Genomic DNA, 13,617 nt, shown 5'->3' with positions numbered 1-13,617 from the left:
AGGAAGGAAGGAAGGAAGGAAGAAAGAAAGAAAGAAAGAAAGAAAGAAAGAAAGAAAGAAAGAAAGAAGGAAAGAAAGAAAGAAGGAAGGAAGAGTCCTTGCTCTTAAGCTGCTAGGTGAGATAATTGGTAGAGTGGTGAAGCTGGAGGTGGGAAGACCTAAGTTCAAATTCAGCCTAAGATATTTACTGGCAGTGTGTACCTAACCAAGTCACTTAACCTGCCTGCCTAAGTTCCTCCAAGAGTAAAATGGGAAAAATAATTGCATTTATCTCCTATAGTTATTGTGGGAATAAAACAATATTTGAAAACACTGCAAAACTTAAAGCATTATATAAAATGTTAGTCATCGTTTTCTAAGGAAGGACATGTATATCAAAAAAACTGTATGTACAACTAACACATAATATATATGAAAGAATCTCAAAAGGACAGCAGTAATGTGGAGGGAGGGAATTGGGGAGGTAGGGGCTGGAGAGGCCTTCTACAGAAGGTGGGCTCTAAAAGAAGCCAGAGAAACCAAAGAACAAAGGAGTCATGGTGGACAGCAAGAGAATTGCCTAATGATTATATCAGTCATCACCTCTATGCAGATGGAGTCTAGATCTATATATCCTGCCCTAATCTTCCTAAACGCCAGTCTAGGATCATCAGACGCCTCTTAGACTTCTCAAGCTGGATGTCCCCAAAACAGTTCAGACCTGCCATACCCAAATCAATTCCTCTTTCCCCTCCCACCCTCTCTTCTTTACTTGCCTGCTAATTGTTGGGAATTGGAAAAACCAAATATGCTATGTGGAGAATAAAAAAAAAAGCCAACATCACGGGATCTTGGAACTTGTAGAAGTGAAGATATAAAAACACAAAAAAGGGAGCAAGGGTCCAGTTGTGAAAAGCACAAAAAGTCAAACAGAATATTTTACATATGATGGTGACCTCAACTTTAGGAAATGTTATGAACTTTAGGAAAATCACTTTTGGTAGCTAAGTAAAGAGTAACTGAAACAGTAAGACAAACCAGAAAATTACTGCAATGGTCTGAGAGCAAGCCTGCACAGAATGGTGGCTAGGAGGGAGGAGAAGCAGATGTCTACAAGAGCAGTTGTGAAGGGAGAAACAAGACTTGGCAACATCTAGATATGTGGGGTGGATGAGTGATAAGAGTGGAGCCTGCTCCCAAGGCTGTGGGTCAGGCTGTGAGTCAGTGCACTCAACAGTGCACAGGCAAGAAGGGAAGAAGAAAGAGTGAGAGGGGAAAGAGGAGTCCTGCTTTGGGTATGGCAGGTTTGAGCTGTTTGGGGGGCATCCAGCTTGAGAAGAGGCATCTGATGGTTCCTAGACAGTGTTTAGGGCAGGATATATAGATCTAGACCCCCATCTGCCTAGAGGTGATGACTGATGTGATCATCAGGCAAGCTAGTAAAGAGAAGAGGACCCACTACAGAGTGGTACCTTGCAGTTAGTGGATAGGACCTACATGAAGCTCCAGCAAAGAAGACTGAGAAGAAACAACCCTAGTGTAGAACCAGGAAAGAGAAGAGTCAGGAAAAACCTGGAGAAAAAAAGATTTTCTACTAGAAAAGGGGGATCAGAAGTTGTGGACAGACCAAGATGGAGGCAACTAAGATTTATCACTGGCATCTGCAAAGAGTGTGGTGTCTTGAATGAAGAAGTCAGAGGATTTGGAATGGAAAAGACTCCTTTTCCTGGCTGCATACCAGTTTATCATGTTTCTCTTAAACTATGAGTTTAGAACTGAGCTAAAGATAGTAGTCCAGATGTGTTCTGACCAGGACAGGACACAGAGAACTACGTGGTCCTCCTTGAATATATTCTGCCTCTTAAGACAGCCCAAAATCATATCAGTTTGGGGGCTGTCATATTATATGGCAGATCCATATTGAGCTCCCAGGTCTTTAAAATATTCATAGTTTTGAGCCAGAATTTTCATTAGGGGGTCAACACGTTTAATTCCTTCATCATCTCAGTTTCCTCATGCAAATGAGTTAACTGAGGTCCAGGGGAGGGTAAAGGTCTTGCCAGAGACTCCAGAGCTGGTGCTCTATCTACTGCACCACCTATCTGACCTTCTTTCTGCTACGTGTGACCTCAGACATTTAATACTTACTTAGCCCCATAACTTGGGCAAGTCACCTAACCCCACTGCCTTGCAAAAATCCCCTCCCCACAAAAAAGAAAAGAAGATTTGAACCCAGGGACCCTGACTCCTGATTCAGTCTTTTTCTACTACAAGATCTTTTTCAATCAAATTAATCACACGTCTCTAATCCTAAAGTTGTGAGGTTGATTTTTTTGAATCCAAATGCAAAATTTCACATTTGTCTCTTTTAATTTTCATCCTCTTAGATTCACCTCAATGTTTCTGTTTCCAAGGCCTTTTTAGAGTTGGACTCTGTCATCTAGGATGTTAGTCAATGTAGGCCTTTAGGCAAGTTATTGATAAAAAACAACTTAGATCCCTCTGGCATGCCACTGGAGACCTCCTTCCAAGTAGCCAATTCCAAATCCTCCTCTTTATTATTTCTTTGTTCTACTTCTTTCCCAAAAGAATAGCATGAGGGAAAAAAAAGCTAAGCAATTCATATCTATAGTTCTTCACTGGTCTGCCAATAAAAGGGAATCAGAGTATTCTGACCTGGCCTGTTCTTAAGAAAATCATGCATTTCTTCCTTCTCTGGATAATCACTAACAATCTCATTAATAAGAAGTTTTAGAATTTTGCCAAGAATTGAAGTCAAGATCACAGACTATAATGAGCTGATTTCATTCTTCACCCCCCCAACCTTTTTTTAATCAACACATTGCCCTTCTACAGTCCTGCGGTACCCTTTCCATGTGCTATCATCTTTCAAATATCACTGAAAGTGTATGAGCAATCATATCTGCCAGTTTTTTTTTTCAGTACCCAAGGGCAGCAATTCATCTAGGCCAGGTGACTTTAATTCATGGAGCATAAATCCAGTACTTTCTTATTTTCCCCTTACTCATATCTATTCATTAACCATTTTTGTTGTGTCCTTTCCAGCCCCAGAGTGATTCTCTTTGGCAGGGAAAAATAAAAGTAAAATAACTGAACTCTGCCTACTCTTGCATTAATTATCATCATGCTATCCAATCCCAACAGGGCTCCTAGGCATCTCTTTATCTTCTTTTTCCTAATTTAAAAAAATCATTTTGTAATCTTTAGTTTTCCTTGCTTTAAAATATTTGTAAAGTGCTTTGCAAACCTTAATGAGCCATATAAATGGTAGCTATTATTGTTGCTGTTATTATTATTACCAGCCTCAGCTCATATGTAGAATTAATACTCTTGATGTTATTTTGAAAGGACTGTGTCATGTTATGGTCATCCTCTGTTATCTGTCCCTGCTTTCACCTTTTCTATATTAAAAATCTAAGTTGGTTGATAAGTTTCCCGTGCATCCATGTTAGTTTCTTAAGATAATTCCTCTTTCACTGTTCATCAAAATTATTTTTCTTTTTGTTTTTTGGATCTCACTTAGAAAGTCAAATGGATAATGGAAACAAGCTGGCCTTGGCCAGGCAGACGCATATCTAAGGCCTTCTCTGACGCAAGCTGGCTGAGTGACCCTAGGCAGGTTGTCTATGGCCAGAGTCTGAGAACCCAAATAGCAGAGAAGGTGCTGCTCTGAAATGGCAGAGAGAATTTCCTCTTCCCCATTCCCCATACTAGTAAAATTGTGAGTCCAGTCCCTATCCCTTCAGAATTTTATTCCTGAGAGTTTTCCATCACTCTTGTTGCTTGCATTATTTTCAAAGAGAACTAATGACATCACATAACTTGCACACTAATTGGATTTAAGTAAGGTAGAGCCACACCAAAGTGCCAGTCTCGCTTTCTCTTCCAGATTTGGGAGTCAGTCCACAGTCTGAGTGTCTTTGATGCCCAACCAAAGCCTAAGCACCCCATTGTGTCTGCTTTATCTCCTTTGTGGCTATTGGAATAAATGGCTCTCATCCACCTATTCCAGTGGGGGGAAGCTTCACCTGCTGGGGGCAGACACCCCCACTAACTTGCCCACAGGTTTGAGGCCTGTCAGTGACCTTCAGCCTGGTCTGCTGGGATACTTGTACTGGGGGGTGGCCAGTGTGCAAGCTACAGCTTCTTGGAGTCACAGGTGAGAGCTGGCTGGCAGGTGGACCACAAAGGTAGGGCACTAGCCCTGCAGATCACTTACATCCCAAGCAAACTGCTCTGAGACTTTGAAAGAGTTTACTTTCACCTAAGTGTCAAAGAAGCCTGAAAGGGAGGAGTTGATCCCTGAGGTGAGCCCTGAAGAAAGGAAAAGATTTCCATCAATTAAAAACTTTCTAACTGCTAACATTTATTTAGGGCTAATTGCTTTATAATTATTATCTCATTGATCCTCATGGCAACCCTGGAGGGTAGTTGCTATCATTTTCCCCACTTTAAAGATGAAGAAACTGAGGTAAAATGAGTTTAGGTGACTTGCCCAGGGTCACACAGCTAGTGTCTGAGACTGGACCCGAACTTAGGTCTTCCTGATTCTCAGCTTGCTCTATTCACTGTACCCGGAGGCCCCCCTCTCCTCATGGCAATGTGACAACAGGCCCTAAGGACAATGAGAACAGAGGTAGGAAAACCAGAAACAGAAATACAAGCATTAATATATCATGACTATTCATGCTAAAAGAAACTAGTCTGCAGACCACCTGGAAAATCCTCATGGACCACACTGAGAACCTTTGTCTCAGAGGAGTGAAGAATTTCCTGTTCGCTTTATTTCTGTGGTGAAAGACACAGTCCAGCCCAAGTGAAGAGCCATTGTAAGCGGAAGCAGAGCCAGCTCCTCTGTGGCAGCTCGGGGCTCTCTGTCCTGCCACATTGCCATTCCTATGGTCGATGCCCACTGTGGTAGGCTGGCACCCCCCCCATCTCTCCTTGATGTGGTCGTACCATTTCCTGATCCTCGCAGATGTGACAGTAAGTGTATATACATCTGGAGTCTCAAACTGAGCTCTTTAGTTCCAGGGCTCCAGGGGAGACTGAGGTATGCAAGGCACCACAAAGGTTCTCCAAAAATGTTCACCCTGACTCACCCCTCCCAAGCACAGCAGTTAGGCAGATAAGCCTCCTAATGAGACAACACCAAATGGTAACAAATAAAGAATGGACCACATTTTAAAGCCCTGATTTGACTAGATATCACAGAGGCAAACTCCTAGTCAAACAGCTACTGGCAAAATAGTTAGCAACCTAGGGCTCCCGAAACAGAGGAGAAGGGCAGTGAAGGGCACCTTCAGGAGTCAGAAGACTCAGCTGCCTTGATTCAATATCTAGTCTGAGACACTTCCTAGCTGGGTAACCTCGGGCAAGTCACCTAACCCGATCTGCCTCAGTTTCCTCATCTGTACAATGAGCTGGAGAAAGAAATGACAAACCACCCCAGTATCTTTGCCAAAGATCTGGACATGAAGAAAAATTACTGAACAACAACAAAACAAAAAATAAAGAAGCCAAAGAGAGGAATAAGAAGATATCGCACTTTAATTAAAATGTCCTCAGTAAAAGCAACTGGTCTGAGACTTGAGTGTTTGTTAAAGGAAATAAAAACAGGCCAACTCCATTTTCCTATCACTATTAAGAAGTTGAAAGGTATGATGATAAAATAGTCTCCCAGTCAGGAAAAACCTGAATTGTTCCTTTGATTCAGTGGCACTGACTTCCTTCCTGTTAGCTGGACAAAACCAGACCCTCCAGTTCCCAACTTTCAGCATTTTTCTGGCTCTCCCTCCTCATCTCACTTTTGGCTTGCTTCATTCTCAGCCATGATCTCACCTTCCTGACTCCCCTTAGTTCTAGCATCTTCCCTGTCAAGGACCTCCAAACTATCCTATACTGGACAAACTGTATTTGCACAGTTTTCCTGGAGTCTTCCTCCCATTAGACGATGAACTCCTTGAGATCAGGGAGGGTCTTTTGCCTTTCTTTGCACATCAGGAACTTGATAAATGTTACTCTCTGACTAACTGGGTTTATGACCAACATCTGTGTGATCCTAGGCAAGTCATCTTCTTGGTGTTGGGGTAACTCTCTTTGACTTGGAGCAACTGCTGCTCTGCATTAAAAGAAGTTTATCAATACTACTATTTATTTCCAAAGATGATCAGGGAAAAAAATAAAAGTCTTCCGATTCTAAATGCTTATAGCATTTGTGTGGTGGCAAAGAACCAGAAGCTGAAGGGCTACCCATCAATATCAATTGGCAAATGGCTGAACAAGGGGTAGGATGTGACTGTAAAGGAATACTTCTGTGTTCTGAGAAATGAGGAGCTCAGTGGGATTTGAAAAAAACAAGGAAAGCACAAAATGATGAGTGAAATGAGCAGAACCAAGAGAACACTGTGTATAGTAACAGCAATATTGTTTTAAGAATGACTTTGAGAGAATAAGCAATTTTGACTATTATAAATATCCAAAGTAACTATAAAGGATGTATGAAGAAAGGTATTATTTGCATCCAGAGAAAGAACAGCTAAGTAGAAGCATGTATAGAGTAATTTTACATATATACACCTATCTTTGTCTAATGGTAGCCTTCTGTGGGGGGGGGAGAAACAAAAGGGAGGAAAAAAAGAAACGTACATGATAATTACATTATATATTTAAAAGGGATAGCCAGCTGTATGTAGTAGATTTGAAGTTCCATGTGCAATCATCTTTTTTTAATTATATTATGTTATGGAAATGCTTGTTTTAGTCCATAAATTAAAAATAAAATAAATAAATGTGAAAAAATTATCAGTAATTCCTAACATCAATGAAATTAGAAATCTGATGTAAAAAAAATTTAATAACTACCAAGCAAATGATTTGACAAAGGAGTTCTGCTTCAGTCAGTTCCGTCTCCTAGCATTTACCCAAATTAATCCCAAGTACACAAGCATGGGTCCAAGGCCCAGCAACTCTAAAGTAGATGTGTACGACCCCTTCCAATATCAAGGCCCTCTTCTCCAGTCATCTATTTCTGAACTAACCTATTCCTCATCAATTATCAACTTCATGGACACATTTTCTTTTTAATAATAATTGGGCTCTTGAACATTTGTGGTTTTAAATGAATACATATTCCCTATTATAGGAGGACATAATAATAATATCATTATTATTATTATGGTAATAATAAACTAGCTTCTCATTCAATCCACACAATAAGTCTCTAAGGTAGGCATTATGATCATCCCCAGTTCATAGATGCAGCTGAAGAAGAAGCAAGGTTGTGTACTGATAAATGTGTGCCCTCTCAAAGGGGTCAGAATCGTCCCTATTGTACCTGAGTCTCCCCACCTTGAATCATTTTTTATGTATTTTGCATTTGTTTTATACATGAACATAAACTCCTTAAATCAGAGTTTGTTTTGCTTTGCTTTTGTGTCCCCAGAACTTAGTGCAAAGTCTTAAAACTAAAAAATTCATTTATCAATTTGGAATTAAGTAGTGGCTCTGGGCTCAAAAGGACCTGGGATCAAATTTCAGTTTTGCTACTTACAATCTGTGTGATTTGGAGCAAGTTGCTCGACCTCTCTGGGCCCAGCTCAGAGCTGGGGAGTTCTGGGTCTGAATCTTGGATGGATCTGAGACTGAGGTTGACTCCCTTTCTCTTAACCTCAGTTGATCTGTAAAATGAGGGAGGTTAAAGTGAGAAGGGATGACAAGGAAGGTAGGGAGAAGTGAGAAGGTAGGGACAAGGGCTAGAGCTGGGACCTCCTTGTTATGTGGTTGTTCAGGCATGTTTGACTCTCCAGGACCCCAATGGGGATTTTCTTGGCAAAGAAACTGGAGTGGTTTGCCATTTGCTTCTTTAGCTCGTTTTACAGATGAGGAAACTGAGGCTAAGAGTGAAGTGACTTGCCCAGGGTCACACAGCTTGTAAGTATCTGAAGCTAAATTTGGAACTCACTGGAGCTTTCCCGCTTCCAAGTCCATTTCTCCAGTCACTGTGCCACCTAGTTGTTTTATAGAACTCCTAAATGAAGAAATTTCCTCTGTAAAAGTTTGCACCTTCTCTTCAATTTTATCCGGGTAGATTCAGTGACTTAGCCAAGCCAGGATGTATCTGAGGACAGACTGGAATCCAGTAATTAAAATCATAATCATAACCTCTGTCTATTGTTCTCCATCAATGAAGAAAGAGCCTAATACCAATGAGTTTGGGGTTGATGATACAAATTTAATAATAATTATATTTATTTATATATAGTGCATATTTCATATATATATACACACATGTATATATAAAATAAGCAACCCCAGCTCACCATTGAAGAGAGAATCTAATACAGATGGGTTTGAGATTAAAGGTACAAATTTAATAATTATTATATTTATTTGTTTATATTATATATACATATATTATTATTATATTTATTATATATGTATATACATATGAAAAAGCCTATTGCTTTCCTTCTCTGAGGAGAGATTGGGGTTGAGGTTATACATTTAATAATAATTATTATATTTGTTTATATAATATGTATACATACACACACACACACACATAAAAAATAAGTAAGCCCAGTCCCAAAAGTCTATTGCTTTCATTCACTGAGGAGAGAATCTAATACAAATGGGTTTGCAGCTAAAGTTGCAAATTTAATAATTATTATACTTATTTATATACACACATTATTTTTATATTTATTATATATGCATGTGTATTGTGTGTGTGTGTGTGTATATATATATATATATATATATATATATATATATATATATATATATTTATATGTATACACATGTCCCAAAAGCCTATCGCTTTCCTTCCCTGAGGAGAGAGTCTAACACCAGTGGGTTTGGGGTTGAGGTCACACATTTAAAGATAATTTTTATTATATTATTATATTGATTATATTGATTTGCTTATATATATGTATATTTATGTATCTATATAGTTTGGGACTAGGGTTACAACTATAGTAATGATGATGATATACATAAAACTAAGCAACCCCAATTCCAAAGTCCCTTTTCTGCCCCAAAATGAGGGCCCCATGACGTCAGCCTTTCTTGGGGCCTGCAGGGACCACGGCCAGTATTTACATGATACTTTAAAGGTCACCAAACGCTAGAAACTGAAATCTAATTCCCTCACCCCCCCTGGGCGTGGCGCTATCACTGTTCCCATCTAGCAGAGGAGGAAACTGAGGCAGCGCGGGTAAGCGAAGGCTACAAGCCGCATCTCAAGTCAGGGCGCTCCCCCCAGCCGCCATCCGGGTCCTCCCGGCTTCAGGCGGGCCCGCCCCCCGCCTGCCTCCCGAGCTCTCATTGGGTAAAGCGAGGCCCGGGGGCAGCCGCTCTCTTCCCGGCCCCGCCCCAAGCCGCTCTTCGTGCGCAAACGCGTCCGGAGTGAGAGTGGGGGAAGGGAAGGGAAGAGCGCCGAGGCAGCTCCGGCGCTTGCGCACGGCGGGAGGTCGAGATGGGGCGGGGCCGGAGCCGCGGAAGCGGGACGCGTGCGTGCGCAGGCGCAGACGCCGGTACCGGAACTCCGACTACTTCCCTCGGGTCCGCGTCCCGCAGCGAGATCCGCGCCCACGTGGGGCCGCCGCGCGCGCGCGCGCGCCCACCCGCCCGCCGATCCCGGCCTTCCCGCAGCAGGTACCGAGTACCGAGCCGACCGTCCGCGGCGCCGGGGCCATGACCAAGCGCCGGCCCCGGGGCGCCGGCCGGCCGGCCCCGCGGAGAGGCCCGCCGGGGGCGCGCTTCGGGCCGGGGGGCGGCGCGGCCGCGCGGCCCCAGCGGGAGGCCGAGCTGCGGAGGCAGAGGCAGGAGGCGCTGCGCGAGGAGCAGCGCGCGGCCCGCGAGCGGGAGAAGGGCGGGCGGCGCAGCCTGGAGGGCCTCCAGCGCGAGGCGCTCCACAAGCAGCGCGAGCACGAGCGGCGGGAGCGCGCCCTGGGCGCCCTGGAGCGCGCGCCGCAGCTGGAGCGCGAGGCCTCCCGGAAGGCCTACTACCGCGAGTTCCGGAAGGTGGTGGACGCGGCCGACGTGGTGCTGGAGGTGCTCGACGCGCGCGACCCCCAGAGCTGCCGCTGCCCGCAGGTGGAGCAGGCCGTCCTGCAGGCCGGCGGCGCCAAGAAGCTGGTGCTGGTGCTGAACAAGATCGACCTGGTGCCCCGCGAGCTGGTGCGGCGGTGGCTGGCCTACCTGCGCCAGGAGCTGCCCACCGTGGCCTTCAAGGCGTCCACGCAGCAGCAGAGCCGCCACCTGCAGCGCAGCGCCGTGCCGGCCCAGCGCGCCCCGGCCCAGCTGCTGGGCGGCGGCGCCTGCGTGGGCGCCGACTGCCTCATGAGCCTGCTGGCCAACTACTGCCGCAGCCGCGACCTGCGCACCGCCGTCCGCGTCGGGGTGGTGGGCTTCCCCAACGTGGGCAAGAGCAGCCTCATCAACAGCCTGAAGCGCGCGCGCGCCTGCCACGTGGGCGCCACCCCCGGCGTCACCAGGCGCCTGCAGGAGGTCCACCTGGACAAGCACGTGACCCTGCTGGACTCCCCGGGCCTGGTGCTGAGCGCCCCGGCCTCGGACACGGCCCTCATCCTGCGGAACTGCCTGAAGGTGGAGCAGCTGGCCGACCCCGTGGCCCCCGTGGAGGCCATCCTGCGCCGCTGCCCTCACGGGCAGCTCTCCCGGCACTATGGCATCCCCGACTTCCACACCCCCACCGAGTTTCTGGTGCTCCTGGCCAGCAGGCTGGGCAGGTTGAAGAAGGGAGGGACCCCCGACCAGGAGAAGGCCGCCAGGGCCGTGCTGACCGACTGGATGCATGGGAGGATCACCTACTTTACTCACCCACCCGAGACCCACAAGCTGCCCACGCACATCAGCGCAGAAATCGTCTCCGAGATGGGCAAAGCCTTCGACTTTGAGGCCCTGGAGCAGGGCAACATGGAAGCCTTGGCTAGCGCGCCCCTCACCCTTGATCCAAAGCCTTTCAACCTTACCAGTGAGACGGAGGAAGAAATGTTAGAGGAAGAGGAGGAGTTCTGGGACGCCAAAGAAGACCTGGAGGAGCTCATGGAGGAAGACAAAGATCCCGAGCTTGGTGCCATGACCGTGGAAATGAAAGGCGCCAAGAGCAAGAAGCCAGCAGAGGCCGAACAGAAGCTGCCCCGAGCCCCCAGACTAGAAGAAATCTGGGCCCTGGATCCTCTCCATCAGGGGCAGGGCCTGGCTGCTGCCTGCAAAAAGAGAAAAAAGCTGCAAAAGAGAGCAAATAAACTTGCAACAAAGCTGTCTGACAGCCTAGTGGCTGCTTTGGACTTGACTATTACAGATGCATGAACACTCTACTCTGTCCCACCTGATTTTAGTAGATGTGAACAAAATTGAAACATTAACTTGGCCTAAAAACAGCAACAAATGACTCCCTACATGTTCTAAGCTTGAGAGACTCAACTAGGCACATGGGGCAAGCACTGTCTGGTGGTCAAAGCTTGCCCCAGAAGAGTGGACTGTGAAGGGCAGCTCTTTAAACACCAATTTAAAATTTTTAAAAAATCAGCCAGATTTCAGACAAGGTTCTGATTGGTGGTGGTATGGGGGGGGGGTTCAGATTGGCTTGGGGTTTTGGGTTCCTGTTCACCCACTCTGGGAAAGAAAGTAGTATGTGGACACTGGGGAGAAAATCTATAGTTAATCATCCAGGGAATTTGAAGGAAGGCTCTAAAAGGCAGCTGTAAGGTGAAATGAGGTGTGCAGTTCTCATTAAATAATTGAATTTTATCAGATGTTCCTGAGTTTTGTGTGCTTGTGTCTGCTAGATAAATTAAGCCTTTTCTTACAATTTGGGCCAGGGGGTTGGGGAACCTTCAGTACTTTATAAAAGACAGCTAATAGTAATAATATTAGCAAGAGACCTGAGTTGTTCCAGCTTTTTGACTGTCCAAATGGGTGACAATGGGCAAGTCATAACTAGTTTTCTCACCTGTAAAATAATGATACTGAATTTGATAATTGGCGATATCCCTTCTAGCCCTAATATTTTATGAGTAGCTAGAGATACAGCAAGCATTCTGTGTCACGATATCCCATAAGAAATTGCATCTAATCATAGAAGGACAATAGGCAAGGCTTATACCTGATTTGTTGAGAGCTTCCCACAAAGATGCTGCATTTCCCAAGAACAGTAATGGGGCAGCACTGGGAACTACATCTGCCATCTCAACTCCTAACAAATTGCTGTCTTCCCCAGGCTCCTATCACTAGGAAGGGGGAAGAGAAATATCACCTGACTTAAAAGTACAAGTCTGATTGTCATTATTCTGTTAAAATTCCAGTGTCTCCATCCTATAAACTTTTGTTATTTAAAAATCCACATAATTTGATCCTAATCTACTTTTCCAGCCATTTTATACATTACTGCTTTTCCTGAACTTTACAGACCAACCAAATTGACCTTGCCATTCCTCACAAATGACACTGAAGGCCTTCACCTGTTTTCTTTCCTTCCAGACTCCACCCAAGCACTACCTTCTACATGAGAATTTTCCTGACCCCCCCTAAAAAAAAGCACTTGAACACACAGCTTAGTGCCCTCCCTCCCAAAATTACCTCATTATGTATGTTGTCTATACATACCTACTGATTTGTCATTTTCCTCATTGAATGTCTGCTCCTTTAGATAAAAGACTTTTCTGTCTCCCCCCAGCATTTAGCAGTGTCTGCATTTGATATTGTGCTTAATAAAGAATTTGTTAATGGAATTCCCAACTACTACCGATGGCCAGGCAAGTCAAGAACACAGGCCCTTCAATGAATTGCTTTAAAGGGCATAAATTGAATCACACCCCCCCAAAAAAAAATTTAATCAAAAAGCCCCTATTCTGAAATAGGTCTTGGCCAAATATCCTTAAGCAAGAGCATATGAAGTAAATAGGATAAAACTAGGGTAAACCTATGAAATGTATAGGAAGAATTCAGAGCTGAACTCATTAATTGCAGTGACCCATCTTGATTCCAAATGTCATCTTTCAATAGAGAGGTGAAGGATGAAAGAAGAGAAATGTTTCAGTTTTTGATTATTACAAGAAGGGTGAAATAGGGTTGGAGAAGACTTGAGGACATGACTGGTAAACCAAAAAACATTTTTTAAGTAGGCTAACCTTTTGAAAATAGCCTGATGTATAAGAAAGCACTGGGAATCTGGGCTCCCAATTCTGACACTCATTGGGTGTTCTGCTCCTCTGTAAATCCCCTTTTCTTCCTTTTGTCAAAAAAAGGGCTTAGACAAAGTGATCTCCAAAAGTAATTTTCAGCTCTAAAAATTCTATGACTCTCCAAGTTCTGCCTCTGAAACCTGATTTGAGGGCCCAGGATGACTTTGAGGTCGACTTCACTATTCTCAATCATACAGAATATAACTTCCTGACCCTGGCAGCAGTCACTGACTTATGGGCAATGGCAGCCTCTTTAATCAGGTTTTCTGTATATCTAGCCACTGCCCTCACCCTAGATTCTGGTGATAAACTGTGTTGCAGGTCCTTGAACTTTGGATCAGTCCTTGACTCCATTAGCAAACTATCACCCCCCCACACCATTCTGCTCTCTAGCTCTCTGGAG

At 44.6% G+C, this 13,617-nt stretch overlaps 1 protein-coding gene across 1 annotated transcript; it reads left to right on the top strand.

The window, feature by feature from the left end:
• Positions 1-9,684: 9,684 nt before the first annotated feature.
• On the top strand, positions 9,685-11,781 carry GNL3L (G protein nucleolar 3 like). Its single transcript, XM_074192580.1, has one exon. It carries the CDS (start codon positions 9,700-9,702, stop codon positions 11,338-11,340), a length of 1,641 nt encoding a protein of 546 aa, XP_074048681.1. The 5' UTR covers positions 9,685-9,699; the 3' UTR covers positions 11,341-11,781.
• The last annotated feature ends 1,836 nt before the right edge of the window (positions 11,782-13,617 follow it).

Source organism: Macrotis lagotis, chromosome 6 (genome assembly GCF_037893015.1).
Source record: "Macrotis lagotis isolate mMagLag1 chromosome 6, bilby.v1.9.chrom.fasta, whole genome shotgun sequence".
Classification (NCBI taxonomy): Eukaryota; Metazoa; Chordata; class Mammalia; order Peramelemorphia; family Peramelidae; genus Macrotis; species Macrotis lagotis.
Note: the sequence above shows the minus strand (reverse complement) of the source record. Positions and strands in the feature narration are given on the sequence as shown.

What these genes read in the sequence shown, in the direction of transcription:
- GNL3L (XM_074192580.1), top strand. Translation starts at nt 9,700, where the DNA reads ATGACCAAGCGCCGGCCCCGGGGCGCCGGCCGGCCGGCCCCGCGGAGA.